Source organism: Aspergillus glaucus (assembly GCF_001890805.1).
Source record: "Aspergillus glaucus CBS 516.65 unplaced genomic scaffold ASPGLscaffold_20, whole genome shotgun sequence".
Lineage (NCBI taxonomy): Eukaryota > Fungi > Ascomycota > Eurotiomycetes > Eurotiales > Aspergillaceae > Aspergillus > Aspergillus glaucus.
The window spans coordinates 161,446-182,557 of record NW_019170472.1 but is presented as its reverse complement, the minus strand read 5'-3'; the positions used below and the strand labels follow the sequence as shown (position 1 = coordinate 182,557).

Here is a 21,112-nt window from a genome sequence, read left to right as displayed (position 1 = left end):
TCCACCTAACTCCCGTTCGCCCATAAAGGAAGAAAGAAAAAAAGAAAAGAATTTCTTATTGTCTGGGTCTTAATTCACGTACATACGTTATCAAAGTTATCACTTTCCGTTGCCGAGTGTCCTGTTCGCTTGTTTTCTCTCCCAAATACCCTTCCCCGCAAAAAAAAGGAATCGGTATTGTTGCGCGCATTCGAGCGCCGACGGGAACAACGATATCCGCAACAATAGCAATAACGAATTCCAATTCCAATTCCAATTCCTCATATAAATATACTCGTTCGCCGTTTGATTGAGGTATAGCGAATACCCACGGCACGGTGGCGCGCAACGATTACGCCTCCGGTTTTCACATTCCAGGCTGGAAGTGTCTGGTTAAATAATACAGCTGCAATCTAAAAGTGAGTTTATTCTTATTTTATAATCAGGGGATACTCGTCTTTGCACTTTTTTTTATTTTTATTTTTTTTGTTTTACTTCAATGTTGTCATTGTTGCCATTGTTGCCATTGTTCGAAATTCGGACGGATAGGGGCAGCCTCGAATCCGGCAGCTACTATATACCATTGTATAGTCACCTGTTTCTCTGCCCTTTTCCCTGTTGTTGAATACTTGCATCTCGTAGCGCGGCTGCACTTTGTTCTCCAGTTTCGCACGGTTAAAACCATGTCTGCCCAATGGCTCGTGTTTTTGTGTCGCAGCAACAGCCGACATCTTGTGTCAAACTCTCTAACACACCGTTATTCTGCAGCTAGCTCCTTCTTGGCTACACACATGGCCAATCGCATCCGCATTAAGACGTGAATTTTGGATCTTTTCTTTGTTTGTGGTGGAGGTTAAAGTTGGTAAAAAGACCGAGTTGAAAGACTTATCGACCAGATCACCATGGCCTCCACCATGCCTCAACCATCACGGCCCACCGCGACTTCGCCGGCCGCACCTGTACCACCACTGCCAGTCCCAAAATCAAGAAAGAGTCTTCCCGTTCCCTCTGATACGTCCAGAGCTCCATCTCCGTCTCAATCGCCATCAAAACTTCGCTCCCCCTCAAGTCCGCGACCGACCCTTAGCAAGTCCCCATTATCCAACTCCACTACCAACATCAGTGCACCACGCTCAGCATCAAGTGGTCGACCGCCAAGCAGTCCAGACAAATCCCTGCGCAGAACTATCAGTATCGCAGCCTTTCCCCAGCCACCCAAGACAGGAAGCCGTCCTGGGACCGCTTCCTCAAATATGCCTGGTGTCAGTTCATCCGGGAGCATAAAAGCTAGAAAAGGCTCAAGGTTAAGTTCCGGTACGACCAGCAGCTATCGGAGTTCAAAGACACCCTCTTTGTTGAATGGTAACGGAGATGGGAAATCGATTCTCAGTGCGGATGCTCGAGACCCAGATGCTTCTCCTTCACAAAGCCGAAGCTCCTCGGCTCAGGAGTCATACTCGACGAGCGCAACCACGTACGAGGAGGCCGATGACACCGCAACAGGTGCTGCTAAGACCGGTGCGAAATCCAAGGAAGCCAAAGGCAATGTCATTGTCAGTGTTCGAGTTCGCCCTGACGCTAGCGGAAATGATGCGTCGAGATCGGAGTGGCAGCTGGAGGGGCGAAAAGGCCTCATCTCGCATAGAGGGAAGGAAGCTGGCGACTATTATTATGGTATGGAATCGATCTCCCCGGTGAAATGGAGGACAAGGATATTTTTTATTTTTTTTTTGAAAAAAAAAAAAAAAAAAAAAACCAAAAGAGAGAAATCCAGCTAACCTCCCGTGTGAATAGATAACGTTTTCACTGCTCATGAGCATAACGCCAAGGTTTACGATGCGGCCGCAAAACGCCTTGTAAGGCGGGTTATGGAAGGCTACCATGGTACAGTTTTTGCTTATGGTATGACTGGAACCGGTAAAACCTTCTCTATGCAAGGAACCGCTACCTCTCCGGGTGTTATTCCGTTGGCAATAACGGATATATTTTCCTTCATTAGAGAAACGCCACATCGAGAATTTCTACTACGTGTCAGCTACCTGGAAATCTATAACGAAAAGATCCATGACCTACTTTCAGCCCCTGCCGCCGGTGCTCAGCAAGAAGATATCAAACTACGCGAGGATAGCAAACGTGGGGTATACGCAACACCATTAAAGGAGGAGATTGTTCAGAGTCCGACGCAACTCCTACGTGTAATCGCAAGAGGTGACCATGCGAGGAGAACCAGCAGCACCCAATTCAATGCACGCAGTTCTCGAAGTCACGCGGTTGTTCAGATTGTCGTTGAAAGCAGAGAACGAGCGCCCGCCGGTACGCCCCAGGACAAGCGGTCGGGTATAATCCCAGGTGGAGTAAGAGTGTCAACTCTCAGCTTGATTGATCTGGCCGGCTCGGAGCGAGCTGCGGACGACAAAGAGCGCCGCACGGAAGGTGCCCATATCAACAAAAGCTTGCTCACTCTGGGTACTATCATTTCAAGGCTATCAGAAAACAAGGACAAGAACGGCAATCCTACCGATAAAGAGGGTAGACACCTACCATATCGGGATAGCAAATTGACGCGGCTGTTGCAACCTGCCTTGTCGGGCAATTCGCTGGTTAGCATTCTTTGTACTGTTGCATTGATCGCCTCAGGAAGCTCGGCAGCTGCCAATTCGCATTCGGGGGAAACTCTCAATACACTCAAGTTCGCCGCTCGCGCCAAAAACAGCATTGTCAGCCATGCGAAAAAGGCAGAGGAAGCGCTCGGTAGTGGCGGTGGTGATTCAGGTAGCCGGGTCCTTCTAGAACGTTACCGGATGGAAATCCAAGCCCTTCGTTCTCAGCTGGATAGCCATACCAAAGCTCAAGCCGAAAAGGAGATGAAATTGGAAGATGAGCAGTTCGAAAAAGAAGCGCAGACACGCCACGAGGAACAGATGCTGGAGATACAACTAGCACGGACAGCACTGAAAGAACGAATCGAGCACCTCAACCGTTTGATTTTGTGTTCGAAATCCACCGGGGTAAACACCCAGGGTAATTTCTCCGCCTTGGGGCGGTTTTCGAGGATGTCTATCAATGATTCCGGGTCCCGATCACTGCGTTCTTCCGTCAGCCAATCCACCTTGGGCGCGTGGGGATACTCTATCAGGCCCACTTCTTTTATGTCTATCAATAGCAATGATTTCTCCTCTAATCTGGCGTTCTCGAATGGATCCATCGGGAATGAGGATGATGACGATACGATGGGCGAGTTTGCAGACGGGAAGGCGAGCCTTCAAAGACATGTTGTTACGCTGCAGGCCGATCTTGGAGACAAAAACCGCTATATCGCCACACTTGAGAGACGTCTACTGCAAGCTAGGCGTTCAAGCCATTCTCGGATGTCAGCAGGAATCAAGACTGGCAATACTGGAACCGAAAACCCCGATACCGATACAGCGGCCATTATCCGAGAGAAGGATATGGAAATCAACGAACTTCGTTCGCAGCTCGATGACAAGGACCGGATGCTTGCTGCCCTTCGCTCAGCAACTCGACATCGAGATGTGGCCCGTGTAGCTATCGATCCGGTCCAAACTCCAAATAGCGACACGAATAGTGGTTCAAGATCACCTGAAATGTCGAATAGTCCGCGTTTGTCGCTCGTGGAAAGTGAAAAGGAGAAGAAAAGGAAAAGTGTGGATGAGGTATCAAAGATGCTGGACGATATGATTCAAGATCGGGTGGAAAGCGGCCATATTATTAAGGGCTCGCGTGGAAGTGTTCGTGTGGCTGCTGACAGTCGACGAACTTCTACGCAGATGACGGGAGTCCCCAGTCTGAACGCTACCTTAGATTCAGTTGATTCTGCAAAGAATGGTGCAACTGAGTAAGAAAGGCAGTGATTGGGTTGGGCTGTCTCTATACAGTTCACTGTTGTATACTCATCTGGCTATGATATAGGAAAGGCCTCGGTTGCAAGGGATGAAATGCGTTTGTGGTTCATTGGTTATTGTTACAAATGTTTTTTTTTTTTTCTTTCTTTCTTGCTTGTACCCTTTTTTCTCTCCTTTTCAGATACCCATGTTGCTTTGCTTTTCTTCTCTCTTCTCTATTCTTCGAATGACTTTGACTTGTTGCAGTGTTCAATAATATTTTGTTCTTATGGATGCAGACATGGTGCTTGTATGACTTGACTTTTTGCTCGATCTATGCTCGACCTTTGATTTTGCTGCTGATTTAAAATGAGGTTTGGTGTGAGGGTACTTACCCCATACCATTCTGGTGTTTATGTTCTAAATTTTTTTTTTTTTTTTTTTTTTTTTTTTTTTTTTTTTTTTTTTTTTGGCATATATATGCCCCTTGTGGCCATTTAACGTGGTTCCATGGTGATTGTGCATGTCTTATTTGTTATAATGATAATAATGCTTATACTGTTTATTTGTATATCGTGTATGACTATATTGGGTCTTGAGTAACTCAATAGACTAGACTCACACTATGCACTGGTGATATGCACAAAACGCCTTTGGCAAAACATAAAAACAACAAAACAGGGGGGGAACTGGTTCAGTCCTGTGGTCCCCTCACGAAATGATTTCTAATTCTGAAACCCGGTCCTTTGCAAAAGTGTCTTTCCATTGGTCCCACAACCGATGGAGTTCGGAGACGTATCGAGTGTGAAGTTCATTGACATAGTTATCGTCGATTTCATCCCGATCATGTTGTTGGATAACCTGGATCGGACGACCGACGACGATGTTCAATGGGCGACGGTACGGCATCAACCCTACATCATAGTTGAAAACACCGCGGGCATGAAAAAGCGGGATAGTGAAGCCCATGGTATGCTTTATGAGCATTTGGAATTTGTGTATGAGAGGATGATGATCAGAGCGTACTTGCTCATAAAGATCATTCTCACCAAATGCAAGAACGGGTACCAAGTCAGCACCGGTGCGGATCGCTAGCTTGATAAAACCTTTGCGCCGTTTCAAGACCAGCCGTATAGAATGTGGCAGGGCGTCAAGAGACTCCCGAGCACCACCAATCACGATGGTAATGGCGCGTCCCATGCCTTCACCATCAGCTCCCCCCTTGGTAAGTAAGTTCTCGCAAGATTCGCGGGAAACGCTTGCAAGTCCCATGGCGAGAGCATATTCTCTGTAAAATGGAATTCGGAAATTGGAATCAAGGGTCAGCAAAGTGTTGGTAATACCCGGGAAAAGTCTGGAAAATCCGAGTGCCTCCGTTGCAAATGCCGCGAACGCGCCATGAGAGATGATGCCATGTGGATGATAGCCAAAGATGTACTTGCGTGTCGGAAGAAGCGGCTCTGAGCGATGCAGCCGGGCGGGAAAGTAGGACACATATATCGACCAGGCTCGAAGAGAACGCAAGAACTCGCTCCGGCGGCTTAGCGTTCCCGATGTGGCTGTCGCAGAGAAAAGCGATATATAAACAAGGTAAGGAATCAATATCGGCCAGAATAACGGTATTGCGCACGTGAAAAAGAAGCAAGTCAGGAATATGGCAATGGTGAGAGTATGGCATAGTACCACAAAGGTCTGCAGGCGTCGTTCGAGTCCAATGTTCAAGGGTGCCCAATGAATACTGGGATCAGTCGTCAGCTCGCCTAAAGCTTTTCATTCCAAAGGAGCCGGATTATCTCACCCTCCTTTTTTCCCGCTGTTTCCTAGCTTATTTGGGCGAGTGTTGCCAGAAGCCCCGCGTAGCTCTAATGCGTTATGATTATGCTTTGGACTTTCGCCTGCCCAGTTTCTGTGTTCGAATGATTCCGATTCAGTATCATCCGCAGGATGAGACTTGCGATGTGGTTCACGAGATTGAGGCCGACTATCCCGAGCTGCCAGGTTTGGTTTATTTGACTTGAGGGGCATTCCTTGCCCCACGGCCGTCGCATCTTGTCGCGCAACTGACTCTCCCAGAGCCCGCTGCACGGGCTCTTTGACGATGTTGGGTGTGGACATTTGGGACCATCAGACAAGCTAGGACGTCTCTTATATGGAGTCAGAAAATCGAAAAAAATCATCAACTAAATACTTTATTTAGTAAGATCGGATGTCATGGTTTATTGAATAGATCATGGTACAATAAAGGAACGGTGGATGGTCGATTGCACTAACTCCGTATGTGGAGAAGCAATGATGACATGGCTCTTGGCTGGGTGTATTATCTTCTCAAAAAAAAAATTAAGTAAAAATAAACAAAATAGAAAAAAAAAGAAAAGGCTCTCTCTCTGTCCCTTATTTCAGTACATTGATTGGGTCTAGATGTACTGTCTATCTTATATATATTATCAGTTGGTAAAGCGTAAAGGTGTCAGAAGTAGGGTTGACCCAGAGATATTATGTACTCCCTTTCTGAGTCCTAATGCTGAACGCCATGCACAAATTTACAGTCAGAAACAGGGAAGAAAGGAAGAAAAAAGGACATAAGGATGTTCCAGCCAGAGAATTTGTTCAAAAACAAGCTGCAGAGAGAAAACCCTCACTTTCTCAGAGCCCCCTGTACCACGCGTTTTTAGGATTTAACCATAAAAATCTGGATCTCAATTAGCAATTATATCCCTCCAAATGTATATGCAGGGTTTCAATTACCTCATTAAGGGACTTGTCATCCAAAAGTGCCCTCTTTTTCTGTGCGATATGCCTCGCTCTGGTAACATTCCTGCCTAGTGGAACGCGCTCTTTCCTCGACGTTGAGGTCGGTGCAGCCACTGATGATGTCCCCGCAGCAACATTCGCTTCCGTAATGACAGCATCCCTGGTCGTCATTCTTGAATCAATATCCTCGCTATCCTCGCTGTGCTTCCTCTTCTTAGCTTTCTTATCCCGTTTTCTTTGTGATTTGTCATTCTCATCCCCTTGTGAGTTATCATTCTCCTTTTTCTCTTTCTTCTCCTTTCTCTTCTTCTCCTTCTTTTCCCTTTTCTCCTTATCTTTATTCTTCAAATCCCTGTTAGGCAATGTGACAGTTTGTGAGATACTGGTGTTCAAACCATCAATAGTGACATCATTGTTTGTTCCGTTGCCTTTCTCATCCGTGGATTTGTTTTCAGGAAACTTGGTGGTAGCAGCGTCGGTCTTCTCTTGGACTAATAGACCGCCACGAACGAACCTGACGGCTTGCCATTTCGTTGCTGCATATTGGGCCAGTTTGATGTCGTCACGTTTCCGTTGCTCTTTCTCCAATTCGACGTCTGACTTTCCGTTTAGTCGGCCCAGTAGTCCTTTGAACGCATCAAGGCCAGTTGGCTCATTCAAAGTCTTAGGTCGCGCGCCTAAACCGAGAGTGTCATCTTTCACGGTGACTCTAATGTGAGATGCGCTGGCAGGAGTGAGCATATCAGCATGCGCAGCATTCCGAGCGCCTAAAAGACTCCCTGGAGTCCATCCTTGGGAACTGAGAATCTTATGCCCGAAACCACTCGTCGACCGGGACCAATTTACGTTGTTCGGGTCATGCGATATCTTTGTTCGCCTAGATGTCAAAGATGATTGAGGATCAGAGATATGCTGGTTTACCTTTTTAATTGATATGTTTGCCGGAGAGAAGAAGTTGAGGAAATAACATACTTGCGAGGCGCTGCCAAACCCATCTACGGCAGTTAAATTCTGCGTACACTCTTTTCCTTTTCTCAGATGCCTGGAAGACAAGAAAATAATATTAAAAAAAGAGAAAAACAAAACAAAAGATGGAAGATAGTCTGGAGAATAACGATAAAGGAAAAAAAAAAAAAAAGTTTCAAAATTGTTATCAATCACTGATAGGAAGCACTTTTGATGAGTAAGCTACCTAAATCCGGAGTCTTCAGGAGAAGCAGCAAAAAAACATGAGAGCAATTAGCAAAGGAAACTAGCCACATCTGTAGAAAACAAGGATATCGATGATAGTAGTATATAAGAAATTTATAATGCCCAACTCCCAAAAAATAAAGTTCGCCCATGTTATAATGCTTCCAATTGTTTGGGTAAGATTGGGGAAGGAGTAATACTATAATGGATCTCATACGGTCACTCTTACTACCCCTGTACGGAGTACCTATGGAAGAAAAAAGGACCATTTAAATGAAAAGAAAAGATATCTTACATAATGCATAGTTAGTTGTTAATGGAATCGAACTGGAACACGTCTCCGACTGTTTTATCGCAGCTCGGGTATCCTATGCTTTTTGTGTTGGCATCTATCCTAACTATGCCCATTTGGTAGACTGAAGCCATGTCTATGTCTAGCTTACGGATTTTTTGCCAGGACTATCCGCAACGAACAATTGCTCTGGTGACCCCAGAACACGCCCTGATCTTCTACTGCTCAACAGATATAGTTCCCAACTCCCAGCGAGAGCCGCCACGTTGCCTAGTGGAGTTTTCAAGCTTATCATCTGTAGACCTCAAGGGCTACAGAGCCTTAGGAAACGGATATGGCACACTTGGCTTGGTCACACTAAACGAAGATGTCTTCCTGTGTGTTGTAACTGGTTCCTCGAAAGCTGCAACAGTCAGACCTGGAGAGACAATCTTGAGGATTGATAATGTGGACTTCTGTACTACTTCCCTACCATCCTTGAAACACGCCTTACATCTGTCGGTTCGGAACTGACTTGAATAGTTTGTCTTAATCGTCCGGACTATGATGGACTGGATTATGAGGCTGAATATGCCGATGAATACAATCATGCCACTGCTCTGGGTGTTGAAGACAGAGAGTTTGATTATCCATTTCTCGCCTTGAAGAAGTTACTCAGCGATGGCAGTTTCTACTATAGCCGTGATTTCAATCTCACGGATCGGTTGCAAGATCGGTGAGCCAATTCGAATTCTCGCTCACCAGGCTTGGCTGACGCGCTGTCAGTGCTGAGAAGTCGGCAGCCTTTGATATCGGAACGCTCGATGAGGATATGCTATGGAATTCATACATGATCAGTTCTCTGCTCCTTTTCCGAAGCCACCTCCCACCGCCCGAAAGGGCGCGTCTTGACTCTTCCAAGATCCTTACCTGTGTCATACGAGGGTTCGCTAACACACTGACGATTCCTGCCTCCGTTCCTATCCTGCCTCCAGCTCAAACCAATTTACCGTCCACTCTAACGATTATCTCGCGTCAAGCTTCAGGGCGCGCAGGAACGCGATTCAATTCCCGTGGCATCGATGATGACGGAAACGTCGCTAACTTCGTAGAAACTGAAACGATTCTCTGGATGCCCTCCGGCATTACATTCTCTTATGTTCAAGTCCGCGGCTCGGTGCCTATCTTTTGGGAACAAGCTACCGGGTTCCTTCCCGGACAGCAAAAGATTGAAATAACACGATCTACCGAGGCAACACAGCATGCGTTTAATAAGCACTTTGACCACCTCGAACTAGAATATGGAGCCGTTCACGTTGTTAATCTTCTTAGCGGGCTTAAATCTGGAGAAACAGAGCTCTCGACAAAGTTTCGCTCACATATCATGAGAAGGCTTGAACAAAAAGAAGATGTTGGTAATTTGTCCGACCATGCCCTTCTACGGACCACTGAGTTCGATTTCCATGCGGAAACCAGAGGCCCACTTGGATATGGGGCAAGCAGCCAGATCAGACATGAAGTAATGAATTCTTTACAGGGGTTCGCATACTTCTTGTCCGAAGATTCTGAGTATGCAGCCACATCTGGAGTTGGAGGTCCAGATTCGCAACAGAGTTCCCCTATTGTCCTACAACAAGAAGGTGTTTTTCGGACAAACTGCTTGGACTGTCTCGACAGGACCAATCTTGTACAGACAATACTCAGTTCAATGGCACTTGAGCTGTTTCTTTCCCAGCAAGGAGCCGCCTTGAGCACTGAAGTTCAAATGAGGCATTCAACCTTATGGGCTGATAACGGAGATTCCCTCTCAAAGATATATGCAGGGACCGGCGCTCTAAAGAGTTCATTTACTCGGCATGGAAAAATGTCATTTGCAGGTGCGCTTGCAGATGCACGCAAAACAGCCACGCGGCTATACGTGAACAATTTCTCGGATAAAGCGCGACAAAAAACGATTGAGCTTCTATTAGGGCGGTTGACGAATCAAGTACCAGTGCGCCTATACGATCCTCTCAATGATATGGTATCTCAAGAGCTCAGCCAACGGGCGTCAGAATATTCCTTTGCCCGGTCAATAAGAGTATGGGCTGGTACTTTCAACGTAAATGGAAGCGACCTTGGTCCAGATGTTGACCTTGCGCCGTGGTTGTTCCCAGTCCTCGATCAACAAGGGGATGAACCGACAATATTCGCCGTTGGATTTCAGGAAATTGTCGCACTAAGTCCGCAACAGATAATGTCCACAGATCCTACTACACGCAAAGTATGGGAGAATGCTGTGAAAAGCTGTTTGAATAGTTATTCAAAATCAAGAGACTCAGGGAAGTATGTCCTTTTACGGAGCGGTCAGCTTGTCGGTGCGGCTTTAATGGTATTCGTGAAAGAAGATGTGCTCAAAGAAATCAAAAATGTCGAAGGGAGTGTCAAAAAGGCAGGTTTCCCATCCATACATCGTTGATCATATTGCTAACGGCCCAATAGACGGGTCTTTCTGGAATCAGCGGCAACAAGGGAGGCTGCGCCATTCGTTTTGAATATTCTGACACCCGGATATGCTTCGTGACAGCGCATCTTGCAGCTGGGTTTGCAAACTATGATGACAGGAACAGAGACTACGAAACCATAGAAAGTGGTCTTAGGTTTCAGAAAAATAGATCAATTCGAGATCATGACACCATTATATGGCTGGGTGATTTCAATTATCGGATTGGCCTAAGCAATCAAAACGTCAGAGAACTTCTGCTTCGCGGGGATTATCAGCGACTCTATGACAATGATCAGGTACTACGCACGACTATTCCTGCAATATATATATACGGCTGACAACGGTCCATAGTTGAACTTACAGATGTTAGGCGGGAGGGCTTTCCACTTCTACTCCGAGGGCCCAGTACGCTTTCCTCCGACATACAAATATGACATTGGCAGAAATGAATATGATACCTCGTAAGATGCCCTGATCTTGCCAAACGGTTGAGGAAATTAAACTGATTTTCCCGCCAGAGAGAAAGCACGTGTACCTGCATGGTGTGATCGAGTGCTGTGGAAAGGATCCAACCTCTATCAGATATACTATAATGCTGCAGATTTACGGTTCTCTGACCATCGACCAGTTTGTGCCAAATTCATTTGCACAATCAACGTCATTGATGAATCCTTGAAGACTCAGCTCAGGCAAGCTCTCTATGATGAGAGACAGCATGGCGTGCATGATGCCCTCGCAAAAGGAATCATGCAGGTGGATATCATAGATAGGGAGGCTATCCAGGCTGCTGACATTACACCTGCTCTTCCACCAGCCAGTTCAGACAACCACAAGTGGTGGTTAGATGATGGTATGTTCCTTTTGTGTTTTATATACATCGTTTTGTGGGATTTGACAACCCCCGCTCAGCCTCTCTCTCTCTCTCTCTCTCTTTCCCTCTCCATCTGTGCTTGTGGTATTGACATTCAAAAGGTGCCCCTGCGAGGTCAACCATGAGGCCACCAGCAAATGGCTTTGCTGTGAACATGGATCGGAATTCTAACCCATTTTCCTCGAATGACGAATCTGACTGGGTCCGTATATCAGGCTCATCAGAATGGGGTACGAATATGAACAGTAATACGAACACGGGGCAAGCATCACCGCGTTCTTCGGAATGCGAACTTCTCGATGAGTCGCCAACCCAACCGGAAGCTGGCAACCAACAAAGCATTGTCGCTTGGAAAACACAAGGTTCCCGAAAAGTAACACAAGATAAAACGCCGCCGCCAATACCTCGAAAGCCAATTTCCCTGAGCTCGAGGGGAAAATCACATGATGTGAAACAACGGCAAACCCCACTGATGAGAGATGAGGATATAATCCGGTCCGAGTCACACTTACAAACTATTAACAACTTATCTTCACTAGAAGATGCAGAGTCATGCTCAGCGTCTCGAGACTCAGGTTTGCCAAGTTCGAGTGCACATCGACATAATGGGCAACAAGCCCAGGAATATACAAATACTGGAAGGGATACCAATGATCTCTTGGGCGATATTATGGATGGGAGTATCACTTGGAAACCACTACTCTAATGATACAAACGCTTGGTTTTCTGTGCCACCTGACATTCATTTCCGCATGGGCTTCCGGTGGGAGTAAGCCAAGCAGAATCCAAAATACAATCACCACCGATCCATTTTACATTGTAGTATATGATGGTTCACCGCTGTCCTTCTGGTTATTTTGAGAAGAAACCAAGTACTTATCGTCAGTGGGGATCGGACAAGCAAGGGAGCATTGATGTAAGAATGGCTCAACCCTAATGGAGTCGTAATTACTACTGTACATGTAGCAATGGCCAGTGGGCTTTTTCTTATAGAACGAACAATGATCCCGTGTATTAGATAGTACTCAGACTCTTCACTGTTGTCTACCGTACCAGGGTTCCCAGCGCATAGCAATTTACGAAGAGACTTCTGTAAACCAACTTTTTTAAAATATAGGCGGAACATTCGGATAAAATACAACATGACAAACGCCTTCAGAAAATGACTGCCCATTGTATAGCCCTGAGGTATTGAAAATCAACTCGACACCGAAAGGAAAAAGTCATTCCCCCATGCATGATACACTATACCTTGCGCCTGTTTGATTGACGAGAAGAGAGAAGTGAGCCTTATACTAACAATATAATAAATCTAGAGTTTGTCCTTTCTTGAAGCTAGTATCAATGTGAGATTATCATGATCGAGATGCCTCTACCGTAGCCCGGCGGCTACCGAATCTTGAATCCAACCCCATCACAGAACGCGGTAGGATACTTCAAGTTAATCGGCTATTCAGACTTTCTTACCACTTTCCAACCCTTGTTTGACTTCATGCGGTGGCCCCCGACAACCCACATGGCGAACGCTCCAGGATCCTTTTGTCGTTGTTTCTTGCTACCTAAAAAAGCGGAGAGAGATCAACGATCAGCAAGGTATCAAGAAGTAAAAAGGCTACAGGCTACAAGAATGACAGTAGCGAGACAGAGGATTTGAATCTCATAAAAAGGGAGAAACAAAGGAAAAGAAAGAAGGCGTTACAATCACAAGAAATTAGCGCATACCTGTTTTCTTTGGTTCCTCGGACGCAGGCACAGCTTCTTCTACTTCTGGGGCTGCTGGTGGTTCAGGTTCCGGAGCTGGTTCGGGTTCAGGTTCTGGAGTTGGTTCTGGAGCTGGCTCGGGCTCGGGCTCGGGCTCGGGCTCGGGCTCTGGGGCAGGCTCAGGATCTACTGGAGCTTCTGGGGCTGGAGGAGGCTCGGGAGTCTTGGGCTTTTCAGGTATCGGCCACATGTGCATGGTTATGCTCCAATCAGGCTCAATGACGGTATCCCAAATCTGCGGGAGTATTATATCGCCATTGGGACCCACGAGGTCATAATGACCATCAGCAACATGGGGTCCTATAACTTCTATGTGAAGGAAAGCTTGGCGTATAAGCTCCTCCATGCCCTTGAAGATCAATGGATTAGTTATGCCCGCAATGGTACTAGGAACGCGAATCTCACCTGCCAAGTGCAGCATAATTCAAACGGAAAACTAAATTTCCTCCCAATGGCGTCTTTGAACTTTATCGGCTTTTTCTTATCCTCCGGAGGGGGCTGTTGATTAGCGGCTTCCGCCTGCGCCGCAGCGATTGCTTCCGCTGCTGCTGCATTTGCGGCCTCAGTTGCCGCAGACGCCGCTTCTGCTGCTGCTGCCGCCGCCGCTTCTTCCGCCTCTTGCTTTGCCTTGGCGGCTTCCTCTGCAGCTTTTTGTTCGGCTTCAGCCCTGGCAGCAGCAGCGGCCTCCTCGGCGATCTGCTTCTCATGGGCAGCTCGTTCTTCTCTAGCAGCCTCTTCAGCTGCCTCCTTCTCAATCTCTGCCTGACGAGCGGCCTCCCGGGCCTCCCGGGCTTCACGCTCCGACCTCTCCTCCAAAATCAACTTTTCTAGCCTTGCAATGGCTTCATCCTTGGCTGCATCTGCAGGTGGAGCGGGTGGAGGAGATGGACTCGATTCCTCCCGACTTGGGGATGGCGCACGCGGATAGGTATTATAATAAGGTGGAATCATCCCTGGAGCCATTGGATACGGCTCTCTAAATGGATAGTAACCATTCTGGCCGTAAGGTACCAGATCATGAGAGTTTAAAGGGGCACCACCGTAGAATTGCGGCCCATTTGACGGTATCGGGTGTGACAATGCTTGCGGCGGTGGACTCTGCGCGCTGCTCCGAGTGTGAGGCGCCTGGGGATGATGTGAATGACGCCCGAAATGTCCTGGAGGATCCTGGGCAAAAAATGGAGATATGGGTGCACCTGGCGGGTGGTGGTGAAACTGTGTGCTGTACGGATAAAGGGGATGTGGATGTCCATATGGCGATGGTTGGTTCATCGCATTGTGGTGGCCCACCCTTACGAGTTGATCAGATGGAGGGTGAGCACCATTTGGATGCCCAAACGGCCCATGTGGAACTGTGTCATGGGGATATGGATATGATGGGCCTGGAGACGGATTGTGGGCATATGCTGGCCCTTGGGACACGGGTGGCCAAAACCTTCTGTCCTGAGAGGGTCTGTCATAAGGTCCTGTATATTCCTCGCCAGAATCCTCACTTTCTGGAGACTCGGGTGAAGGAGGTCGGCGTGAACGACGAGGAAGTGGCTCTCGATCTTGTACATAATGACGCCTCGGCGCGTGACGTCGCATAGAACCAGAAGCTGGCATCCGATCCATGGCTCGCATTCGGGTTCGACCCGTCGTCCTCGGCCGAGAAGCCGAATCAGACGGCTTCAGTTCATCCGGGTATGGTAGATGTGCCCACTCGTCGTACGGGTCCTGATATCCATGACTCCCTGAATCTGAGAGTGGGGATCCTCGAACTCCGGACGAGTCCTCTTCGTCTGAGATAGAATGATCCGATCCGATAGTGATATTGAACCTGCCCAGCGATAAGTGATCAGCCCAGGTAATAGCCCAATCGAACCAGCGTGTATAACGTACGTCATAGGGGTTCAAGAAATAGGTTGTCGCCCTGTCTTTTCCTCGCTTTTTCACTTAGGTACGAGTGAAGCGGGCGTCGAAATGGAGTTTCCAAATTTTATGGAAGACCAGCGAATTGCGGTGACGGATGCGCTGATCTGCCAATATGAGGCGGGGTATCTAAAATGAGAGGGGCTAAAGGGCAAAAAAAAAAAAAAAAAAGGCAGGCTTGATGGGCCGGGCGTGCTATTATCTGCCGTGGTACGCAGTGGCACCGCCAAAGTGAGAAATGATCCAGAAATTTTGCAAAACCTCAGTAATGCAGGAGGATAGGTCTGTTCATATTTGGAATTGGGATTGATCTATCCAATTCAATTCCTAATCAATTCAAGATAGACTCGAATGTGATGCAGCTTGAAAAACACAGGGGATGGGCACCAAGCACGAGTCACCGAGAAATGAGGAGCAAAATAATCATCTCAGACAGAACAAAATAATGGCGGCAGAAGTTGAGAACGAGAGAAGAAAAACAAAGGCTGGGGGGTTAAAGAGAGAGAGAGAGAGATGAGAGGAGAGGAGGAAAGGCTTAAAGAAGAAGGATCGAGAACTCTGATGCTGCAGTAGTGTACGGAGTAGTATGAAGCAAACGCTGACTGCCCGACTGGATACAGAATTTCATTGGATCTGGTGGCCTAATGGCAGAGTTGGGCATGGTTATTGAGGACCAGTGAGCTCATTGTGCTTAGCCTGCTGCCCAACTGCCCAATTAGCACATCCAATGCTCCCTGTCAAATAATTGCTGCAGGCATACGATGTCAAGAGGCGTGGGAAATGCAAATGATGTCCACATCTTGCAGTGCGCTACTATACAGGTTTTTGAATTGATTGATTGATTTATTAAGAAAAATAAAAATAAAAATAAAAAATGGCAAAACAATAAAAAAGGTACAGGTATCAAGTGTACTCCGTACATATTCGTTTATTCTATGATGAACGCCGACGATCCCGGTCTGAAAAGAAATACAATGATAAGCAATTAAACAGTGGCTTATTTGATATCCGAATAAAGAGGCAGGTTATGAACAAACGACTTGATACCATGTAAACATTACTGGAATACTTCGTACAGTTCAATCCCTGGACCCCAAACAAAACCCTCATAACACCAGGAGATAGCGAAGGAAGAAAGAAATTTGAGAGAAAAAGAAAAAAGAAAAAAGAAAAAAGAAAAAAGAAAAAAGAAAGAAAGAAAGGGGAAGAAAGAATGAGAAGAGAAGGGGGTGAAATATACATCAATTAGACTTGCCAAATCGGTCGAGGAGCTCCTTTGCTGCAATCAGCTCACTTTGACTGCACTTCTGGCCCTGATAATCCATAAATCGCGATTTAACGATTGCTTCGAGTTTTTCAAAAGCAAATGTATTTAGTCTTGGAAGTGTTTCCTTCAGAGAAACTTCTTCCGTAGTACAACTTTCCTCAGTTTCAAGTAGCAATGTCGTAACCTATTACGGAGGTAAATTAGTCAAAAAGACGAGAAGAGAAGAGAAGGGGGGGGGGGGGGAAGGGGGCGGGGAATGGGGCAGGACATACCAAAGCTAACCCATAGAATCCTCGGAGGTAGTCATCGCAGAGTTCAATGCTCCTACAATAGTGACGCATTGATCTTCTCAGAAGCTTGGATGGATCACCATTTTCTTGTGAAGAAGCACAGACATATAACAGCTCAGCCAAGCAAGCATGAACCTAAGCGGACAACAGCATTAATACAAGGTCGAGGAGGATTAAACTGGTATTGCATACATTCCAAGCATTTGGGGTGATTAAAAGGGCCTCCTCAAGACAGAAAATTGCCTGAGAACTCATCCCTTGCAATCGATATAGGTCTGCAAGCTCGCACCAAGCTTCCGTATCTGTGGGAGTGGCCTCCAGGAGTTTTATCAGACTACTTATGGCGTCCGCAGGCCGAGACAGTGATCGCAAAAGAGCAATCCGACGTTTCAAGATGGGCTATCAGTCAAAAGTTAGCCCCCAAGCTTAGGATCGCCTCTTTCAATTTATCCTCTTCGTCGAAGAAGACAAAAACCATTATTAAAATGAAATGATCAGAACTGTGGGGGAGGTAGGCAAACCAAATTGACTGGGTTCTGTTGCAGTATATCGTCATATTCCTGAAGGCACTTCTCCAAAGAAAAATTATCTCCAGCAATCGCCTCTTCATAAAGACCATGTAGCCCCATTATCCTCTCATTTGATGACCCAAAGAACTGAGTTAGCTTATCAAGGCATATGAGAGCTGACTTGTCATCTCCTGTCTGTAAACAAGTAAAGAAAAGCCGCTCTATCATTGCATATTCTTCAGGTTGTGCTGGGACAGATGTAATGAGTGATAATGGTGCCATCTTCGAATTGCTTTGTCGGCCAAGGAGGATTGGTGCTTGCTGTGAATACTGAAGGGTAGCAAGCAGATCTGAGCTATGAATGGGTTCGTTCTTGGTATTAGACATGGTGACTAACAAACGCTCTAGGTTCTGAAAGTCAGTATGAGCATGTACCTTAAATATAATAACTGGCACGTTGCAGATAACGACTCGTAAAGAGAGGATAGATGTACTCCGTAGAGTTCGGTGTCCCGTGACGTACTCCGCACTACTTCCATAGGTAGATCATGAATATCACCTTCAATATCTATTCATAAAATTATTAAATTGCATTCTTTCAATTCCTCCCTTCTCTTTTATTTCCTCCTATTCTTTATTTCGACGGGGATTCTGCAGTTATCGGTTATCTTAGCATCGAACAATCTCGGATCAGTGAGGGAACGATCAGGACCAATCTCGTTCTCTGTCGGCAATGGTCATTCTATAGGCCAATTATCCTAGATATAACTTCTCAGATCGAGACGCTTACTCTTCAAGCAATGTCAGTGTATCTTTTTGGCCTCTCGAATACAGGCAATAATGCTCACAAAATATAGGTTCGAGAAGTCTTTATATGACCTTATAAAAGGTCTACGGAGCCATAAAGGTGCCGAGGAAGATTATATCCAGAACAGTCTTCGAGAATGCAAAGCAGAAATCAAATCACAAGATATGGGTATGTGATTGATATAAGGCTCTCAAATGTTTGACAGTATACTAAATATACACAGACAGAAAAGCCACTGCACTGTTGAAAATCATATACCTAGAGATGTTTGGCTACGACATGTCTTGGGCCTCCTTTCACGTATTAGAGGTAATGTCGTCTACGAAGTACCTGCAGAAAAGAGTCGGCTATCTTGGAGCAATGCAGAGTTTCAGGTCAGACACTGAGGTATTGATGCTTGCAACCAATCTCTTAAAAAAGGTATCCGTCGATCTTTTGTATAGATTGTATGTATCTATATTGTTGACTGACAACTCAACAGGACATGGGCTCTTCAAATATCCCAAACCTGTCTCTTCCAATGGTCACTCTTCCGCATGTCATAACGCCCTCACTCTCCATGTCCTTACTTCCAGATATTCTGTCCAGATTCTCCCACTCGCACGTTATGGTTCGCAAAAAGGCAGTTGTTTGCCTGTATAGGCTTGCTCTGGTTTATCCCGAGGCTCTAAAGCTGGCTTGGCCTAAGATAAAGGAGCGACTTATGGATGATCAAGAGGATGGCAGTGTCACTACAGCAGTGATCAATGTCGTCTGTGAACTCGGATGGAGAAGGCCGCATGACTTCCTTCCACTTGCACCAAGATTATTTGATTTGTTAGTGGAGGGTGGTAATAATTGGATGGCAATAAAAATAATAAAGCTCGTGCGTTTCCTTCCCCGATATCAGATGCTTAGTTTCTGATCCTCACAGTTTGCAACTTTGACTCCATTGGAACCACGCCTAGTTCGGAAGCTCCTCCGTCCGTTGACGAATTTGATTCAGACAACCACAGCCATGTCATTGCTCTACGAGTGTATCAATGGTATAATTCAAGGGGGAATTCTTGACGGCGATGAGGGTTTTCGGGAAAAGGATGAGATAGCAAGCCTCTGCGTTGGGAAGCTACGGGGCATGATAGTTACGGATGCTGACCCAAACCGCAAGTATTCACATATCATATCGTCTTCGATCGAGACTGACCCTGGTTTACAGTCAAGTACGTCGCTCTTCTTGCATTCAACCGGATTGTAGCATCGCACCCTGTGTTGGTGTCGATGCAGCAGGATGTTATACTGGAATGTTTGGGTGATGCAGATGTCTCGATTCGGCTCCAAGCACTCGAACTTGCAACCGGGATGGTAAGCAGTGAGACACTCCAACCTATCGTCAGCCGCTTGGTTAAGCAGCTCAACGATGCTTTCGTGCCGCTATCCGAGCAATCCCTAGGAGAAGACCAATTGGCTATGCGGGACAAAAACGGAATATCAGAACAACAAACCGTTGGAAGTTATTCACACTATCTACCCCCCGAATATAAGATAGAAGTCCTTCATCGAATCGTGGACATATGCTGTTACAATAGTTATTCAGGGTTGCCGGATTTCGAGTGGTATATTGATATTTTGGTACAGTTGGTGAAGCACGTTCCCCCTGAAGACATAAGTGGGTACTACCGGTATACGACAAACCCAGTATGTGAGATTGCATGCCGTCTTGGTTCTGAACTGCGTAACATTGCAGTTCGTGTACGCAATGTTCGAATGGAAGCAACTAGGGCGGCTGAATCTTTTGTTCTTGTCCACAATGATAAGTCAGCATCCTTTCGAAGGACTACGGCCAGTGACAGCATTTTGAGCTCCCTGGTTTGGGTTGTCGGTGAATACGCAGAACACCTCTTGTGCCCTGGGCAAACTCTGCAATCTTTAATCGATACCACCAATGCTTTGTTACCAGCGAGAACACTGTCTGTCTACTTGCAGGCTATTCCGAAAGTCCTTGTTCACCTTACTTCCAACGGTGATTCATGGGACGATTCCCAAAAAAGCGAGACTTCGCTGTTGTTAGCGCGGATAATAGACTTTCTTGAGACCTTAGCTTCCCATCCAGATTTGGATGTACAGGAGAGGGCTATTGAATTTCTCGAGGTTCTGCGCTTGGCAGCGGAAGCCGTCAATTCAGAGGTTCATCCATCGCATGAACCGCCCTATATATTATCGGCCGTGATTCCAAGCTTGTTCTCTGGCCTAGAGCTCAACCCGGTCGCTGTCGGTGCGCAGAAAAAGGTTCCGCTGCCTGAAAAGCTTGTCTTGGATCAACCCTTCAACGAACGACTTTTGGGTCTCTTTGATGATTCCAGTGATGTCTCTTTTAATTTGGAGGCCCAGGATCTCTCGCGGGATTTTTACTACACCATAGATATATCGGCCCTGGATCGACGTTTCACCGCGCTTGCGCATGGTGACATGCTGTCGAACATATCACATTCAAAGGTCACTGGAAAGTCTATCGTTGCCGCTGGCAAACCGAAACGAAGAACTGAACGCCGGGATCGCAACAGGGATGACCCTTTTTACATCGACACCGAAGAAAACTCGTCTGGCACATCTACCCCTTTCCATAGGGTTTTCAATGCTTCCAATAGCGATGGGATGGATGTCGATTCAATTCCTATCATTGACCTAAAAATAAACAACGAGGCGATACATGGTCTGGCATTGTCAAGGGATTACGAAGAACATAAACGCTCCAATCCACGTCCTAGGAAATACGACGTCATTGCTGATGAGAATTTTGGGCACGATGAATCTATGAGCATCCAAGACTCCGACGAACCAGGGAAGGTGGGGCGATCCCTACTTCAGGTAGACACCAGCGGCCTCGGGCATTTTTCCTTGGAGGAACATACTCCGAGCTCGAATTTCACGCAGCGCCGCACCCAGCAAGATGAGGACGAAGTAGAAATGGCCAAAGCAATGCAGAAAGTGGAGAAAGTACGGTTAGAGATGCAAAGAGCATCGGAGCGAATTCATCCCAAGGACGTACCTGCCGAGGGAACTCTTGTCAAGAAGAAGACAGACCGGAAAACTCGACATGGAGCTGGTCCTTCCGTTCGGAAGAAAAAAAAAGAAATCAGGTGATTGATAATGGTTTGACATTGGATAGTCAGTAAATATAAAGACTTCTCTATTAGAGA

At 46.4% G+C, this 21,112-nt stretch overlaps 7 protein-coding genes across 7 annotated transcripts; 3 read left to right on the top strand and 4 right to left on the bottom strand.

Moving 5' to 3' along the window:
- Positions 1 to 881: 881 nt before the first annotated feature.
- Positions 882 to 3,839, top strand: ASPGLDRAFT_38312 (putative kinesin family protein (KipA); the record flags this gene model as incomplete). The annotated part of the gene is made up of 2 exons (XM_022544931.1): positions 882 to 1,653; positions 1,774 to 3,839. The coding sequence occupies 2 exons, from the start codon at positions 882 to 884 to the stop codon at positions 3,837 to 3,839; spliced, it is 2,838 nt and encodes a 945-aa protein (XP_022397804.1).
- A 495-nt stretch (positions 3,840 to 4,334) lies between these two features.
- On the bottom strand, positions 4,335 to 6,106 carry ASPGLDRAFT_177467 (diacylglycerol acyltransferase type 2A). Its single transcript, XM_022542901.1, has 2 exons — positions 5,620 to 6,106; positions 4,335 to 5,559 (listed from the first exon to the last, which is right to left on the bottom strand). Exons 1-2 carry the CDS (start codon positions 5,934 to 5,936, stop codon positions 4,533 to 4,535), a joined length of 1,344 nt encoding a protein of 447 aa, XP_022397803.1. The 5' UTR covers positions 5,937 to 6,106; the 3' UTR covers positions 4,335 to 4,532.
- Positions 6,107 to 6,797: 691 nt separating this feature from the next.
- Positions 6,798 to 7,698, bottom strand: pxr1 (telomerase inhibitor/ribosome biogenesis protein PXR1). The gene is made up of 3 exons (XM_022547349.1): positions 7,545 to 7,698; positions 6,968 to 7,449; positions 6,798 to 6,914 (listed from the first exon to the last, which is right to left on the bottom strand). Exons 1-3 carry the CDS (start codon positions 7,565 to 7,567, stop codon positions 6,910 to 6,912), a joined length of 510 nt encoding a protein of 169 aa, XP_022397802.1. The 5' UTR covers positions 7,568 to 7,698; the 3' UTR covers positions 6,798 to 6,909.
- Positions 7,699 to 8,116: 418 nt separating this feature from the next.
- On the top strand, positions 8,117 to 12,474 carry ASPGLDRAFT_50617 (SacI domain and endonuclease/exonuclease/phosphatase family protein). The gene is made up of 7 exons (XM_022547348.1): positions 8,117 to 8,512; positions 8,578 to 8,770; positions 8,821 to 10,465; positions 10,516 to 10,815; positions 10,871 to 10,980; positions 11,038 to 11,369; positions 11,492 to 12,474. The coding sequence occupies exons 1-7, from the start codon at positions 8,188 to 8,190 to the stop codon at positions 12,094 to 12,096; spliced, it is 3,510 nt and encodes a 1,169-aa protein (XP_022397801.1). The 5' UTR covers positions 8,117 to 8,187; the 3' UTR covers positions 12,097 to 12,474.
- Positions 12,475 to 12,478: 4 nt separating this feature from the next.
- Positions 12,479 to 15,231, bottom strand: ASPGLDRAFT_50616 (uncharacterized protein). Its single transcript, XM_022547347.1, has 4 exons — positions 15,033 to 15,231; positions 13,557 to 14,970; positions 13,113 to 13,500; positions 12,479 to 12,949 (listed from the first exon to the last, which is right to left on the bottom strand). Exons 1-4 carry the CDS (start codon positions 15,035 to 15,037, stop codon positions 12,840 to 12,842), a joined length of 1,917 nt encoding a protein of 638 aa, XP_022397800.1. The 5' UTR covers positions 15,038 to 15,231; the 3' UTR covers positions 12,479 to 12,839.
- A 708-nt stretch (positions 15,232 to 15,939) lies between these two features.
- ASPGLDRAFT_50615 (uncharacterized protein) lies at positions 15,940 to 17,679 on the bottom strand. Its single transcript, XM_022547346.1, has 4 exons — positions 17,141 to 17,679; positions 16,812 to 17,018; positions 16,602 to 16,754; positions 15,940 to 16,513 (listed from the first exon to the last, which is right to left on the bottom strand). The coding sequence occupies exons 1-4, from the start codon at positions 17,513 to 17,515 to the stop codon at positions 16,304 to 16,306; spliced, it is 945 nt and encodes a 314-aa protein (XP_022397799.1). The 5' UTR covers positions 17,516 to 17,679; the 3' UTR covers positions 15,940 to 16,303.
- A 289-nt stretch (positions 17,680 to 17,968) lies between these two features.
- On the top strand, positions 17,969 to 21,056 carry ASPGLDRAFT_68818 (putative AP-3 complex subunit delta; the record flags this gene model as incomplete). Its single annotated transcript, XM_022549298.1, has 5 exons — positions 17,969 to 18,104; positions 18,160 to 18,356; positions 18,418 to 18,801; positions 18,850 to 19,078; positions 19,132 to 21,056. The coding sequence occupies 5 exons, from the start codon at positions 17,969 to 17,971 to the stop codon at positions 21,054 to 21,056; spliced, it is 2,871 nt and encodes a 956-aa protein (XP_022397798.1).
- Between the last annotated feature and the right edge of the window lie 56 nt (positions 21,057 to 21,112).

What these genes read in the sequence shown, in the direction of transcription:
- ASPGLDRAFT_50615 (XM_022547346.1), bottom strand. Translation starts at nt 17,515, where the DNA reads ATGTCTAATACCAAGAACGAACCCATTCATAGCTCAGATCTGCTTGCT. An exon ending in TCACCCCAAATGCTTGGAAT is followed by an intron (nt 16,755 to 16,811) that starts GTATGCAATACC and finishes TTGTCCGCTTAG; the next exon opens with GTTCATGCTTGCTTGGCTGA. An exon ending in GATTCTATGGGTTAGCTTTG is followed by an intron (nt 16,514 to 16,601) that starts GTATGTCCTGCC and finishes CCTCCGTAATAG; the next exon opens with GTTACGACATTGCTACTTGA.
- ASPGLDRAFT_177467 (XM_022542901.1), bottom strand. Translation starts at nt 5,936, where the DNA reads ATGTCCACACCCAACATCGTCAAAGAGCCCGTGCAGCGGGCTCTGGGA. An exon ending in AACAGCGGGAAAAAAGGAGG is followed by an intron (nt 5,560 to 5,619) that starts GTGAGATAATCC and finishes GACTGATCCCAG; the next exon opens with TATTCATTGGGCACCCTTGA.
- pxr1 (XM_022547349.1), bottom strand. Translation starts at nt 7,567, where the DNA reads ATGGGTTTGGCAGCGCCTCGCAA. An exon ending in GGTTTGGCAGCGCCTCGCAA is followed by an intron (nt 7,450 to 7,544) that starts GTATGTTATTTC and finishes TTTGACATCTAG; the next exon opens with GCGAACAAAGATATCGCATG.
- ASPGLDRAFT_50617 (XM_022547348.1), top strand. Translation starts at nt 8,188, where the DNA reads ATGTCTATGTCTAGCTTACGGATTTTTTGCCAGGACTATCCGCAACGA. An exon ending in GATTGATAATGTGGACTTCT is followed by an intron (nt 8,513 to 8,577) that starts GTACTACTTCCC and finishes TGACTTGAATAG; the next exon opens with TTTGTCTTAATCGTCCGGAC. An exon ending in AGAAATGAATATGATACCTC is followed by an intron (nt 10,981 to 11,037) that starts GTAAGATGCCCT and finishes TTTTCCCGCCAG; the next exon opens with AGAGAAAGCACGTGTACCTG.
- ASPGLDRAFT_50616 (XM_022547347.1), bottom strand. An exon ending in AATTATGCTGCACTTGGCAG is followed by an intron (nt 13,501 to 13,556) that starts GTGAGATTCGCG and finishes TTGATCTTCAAG; the next exon opens with GGCATGGAGGAGCTTATACG. An exon ending in CGAGGAACCAAAGAAAACAG is followed by an intron (nt 12,950 to 13,112) that starts GTATGCGCTAAT and finishes CCGCTTTTTTAG; the next exon opens with GTAGCAAGAAACAACGACAA.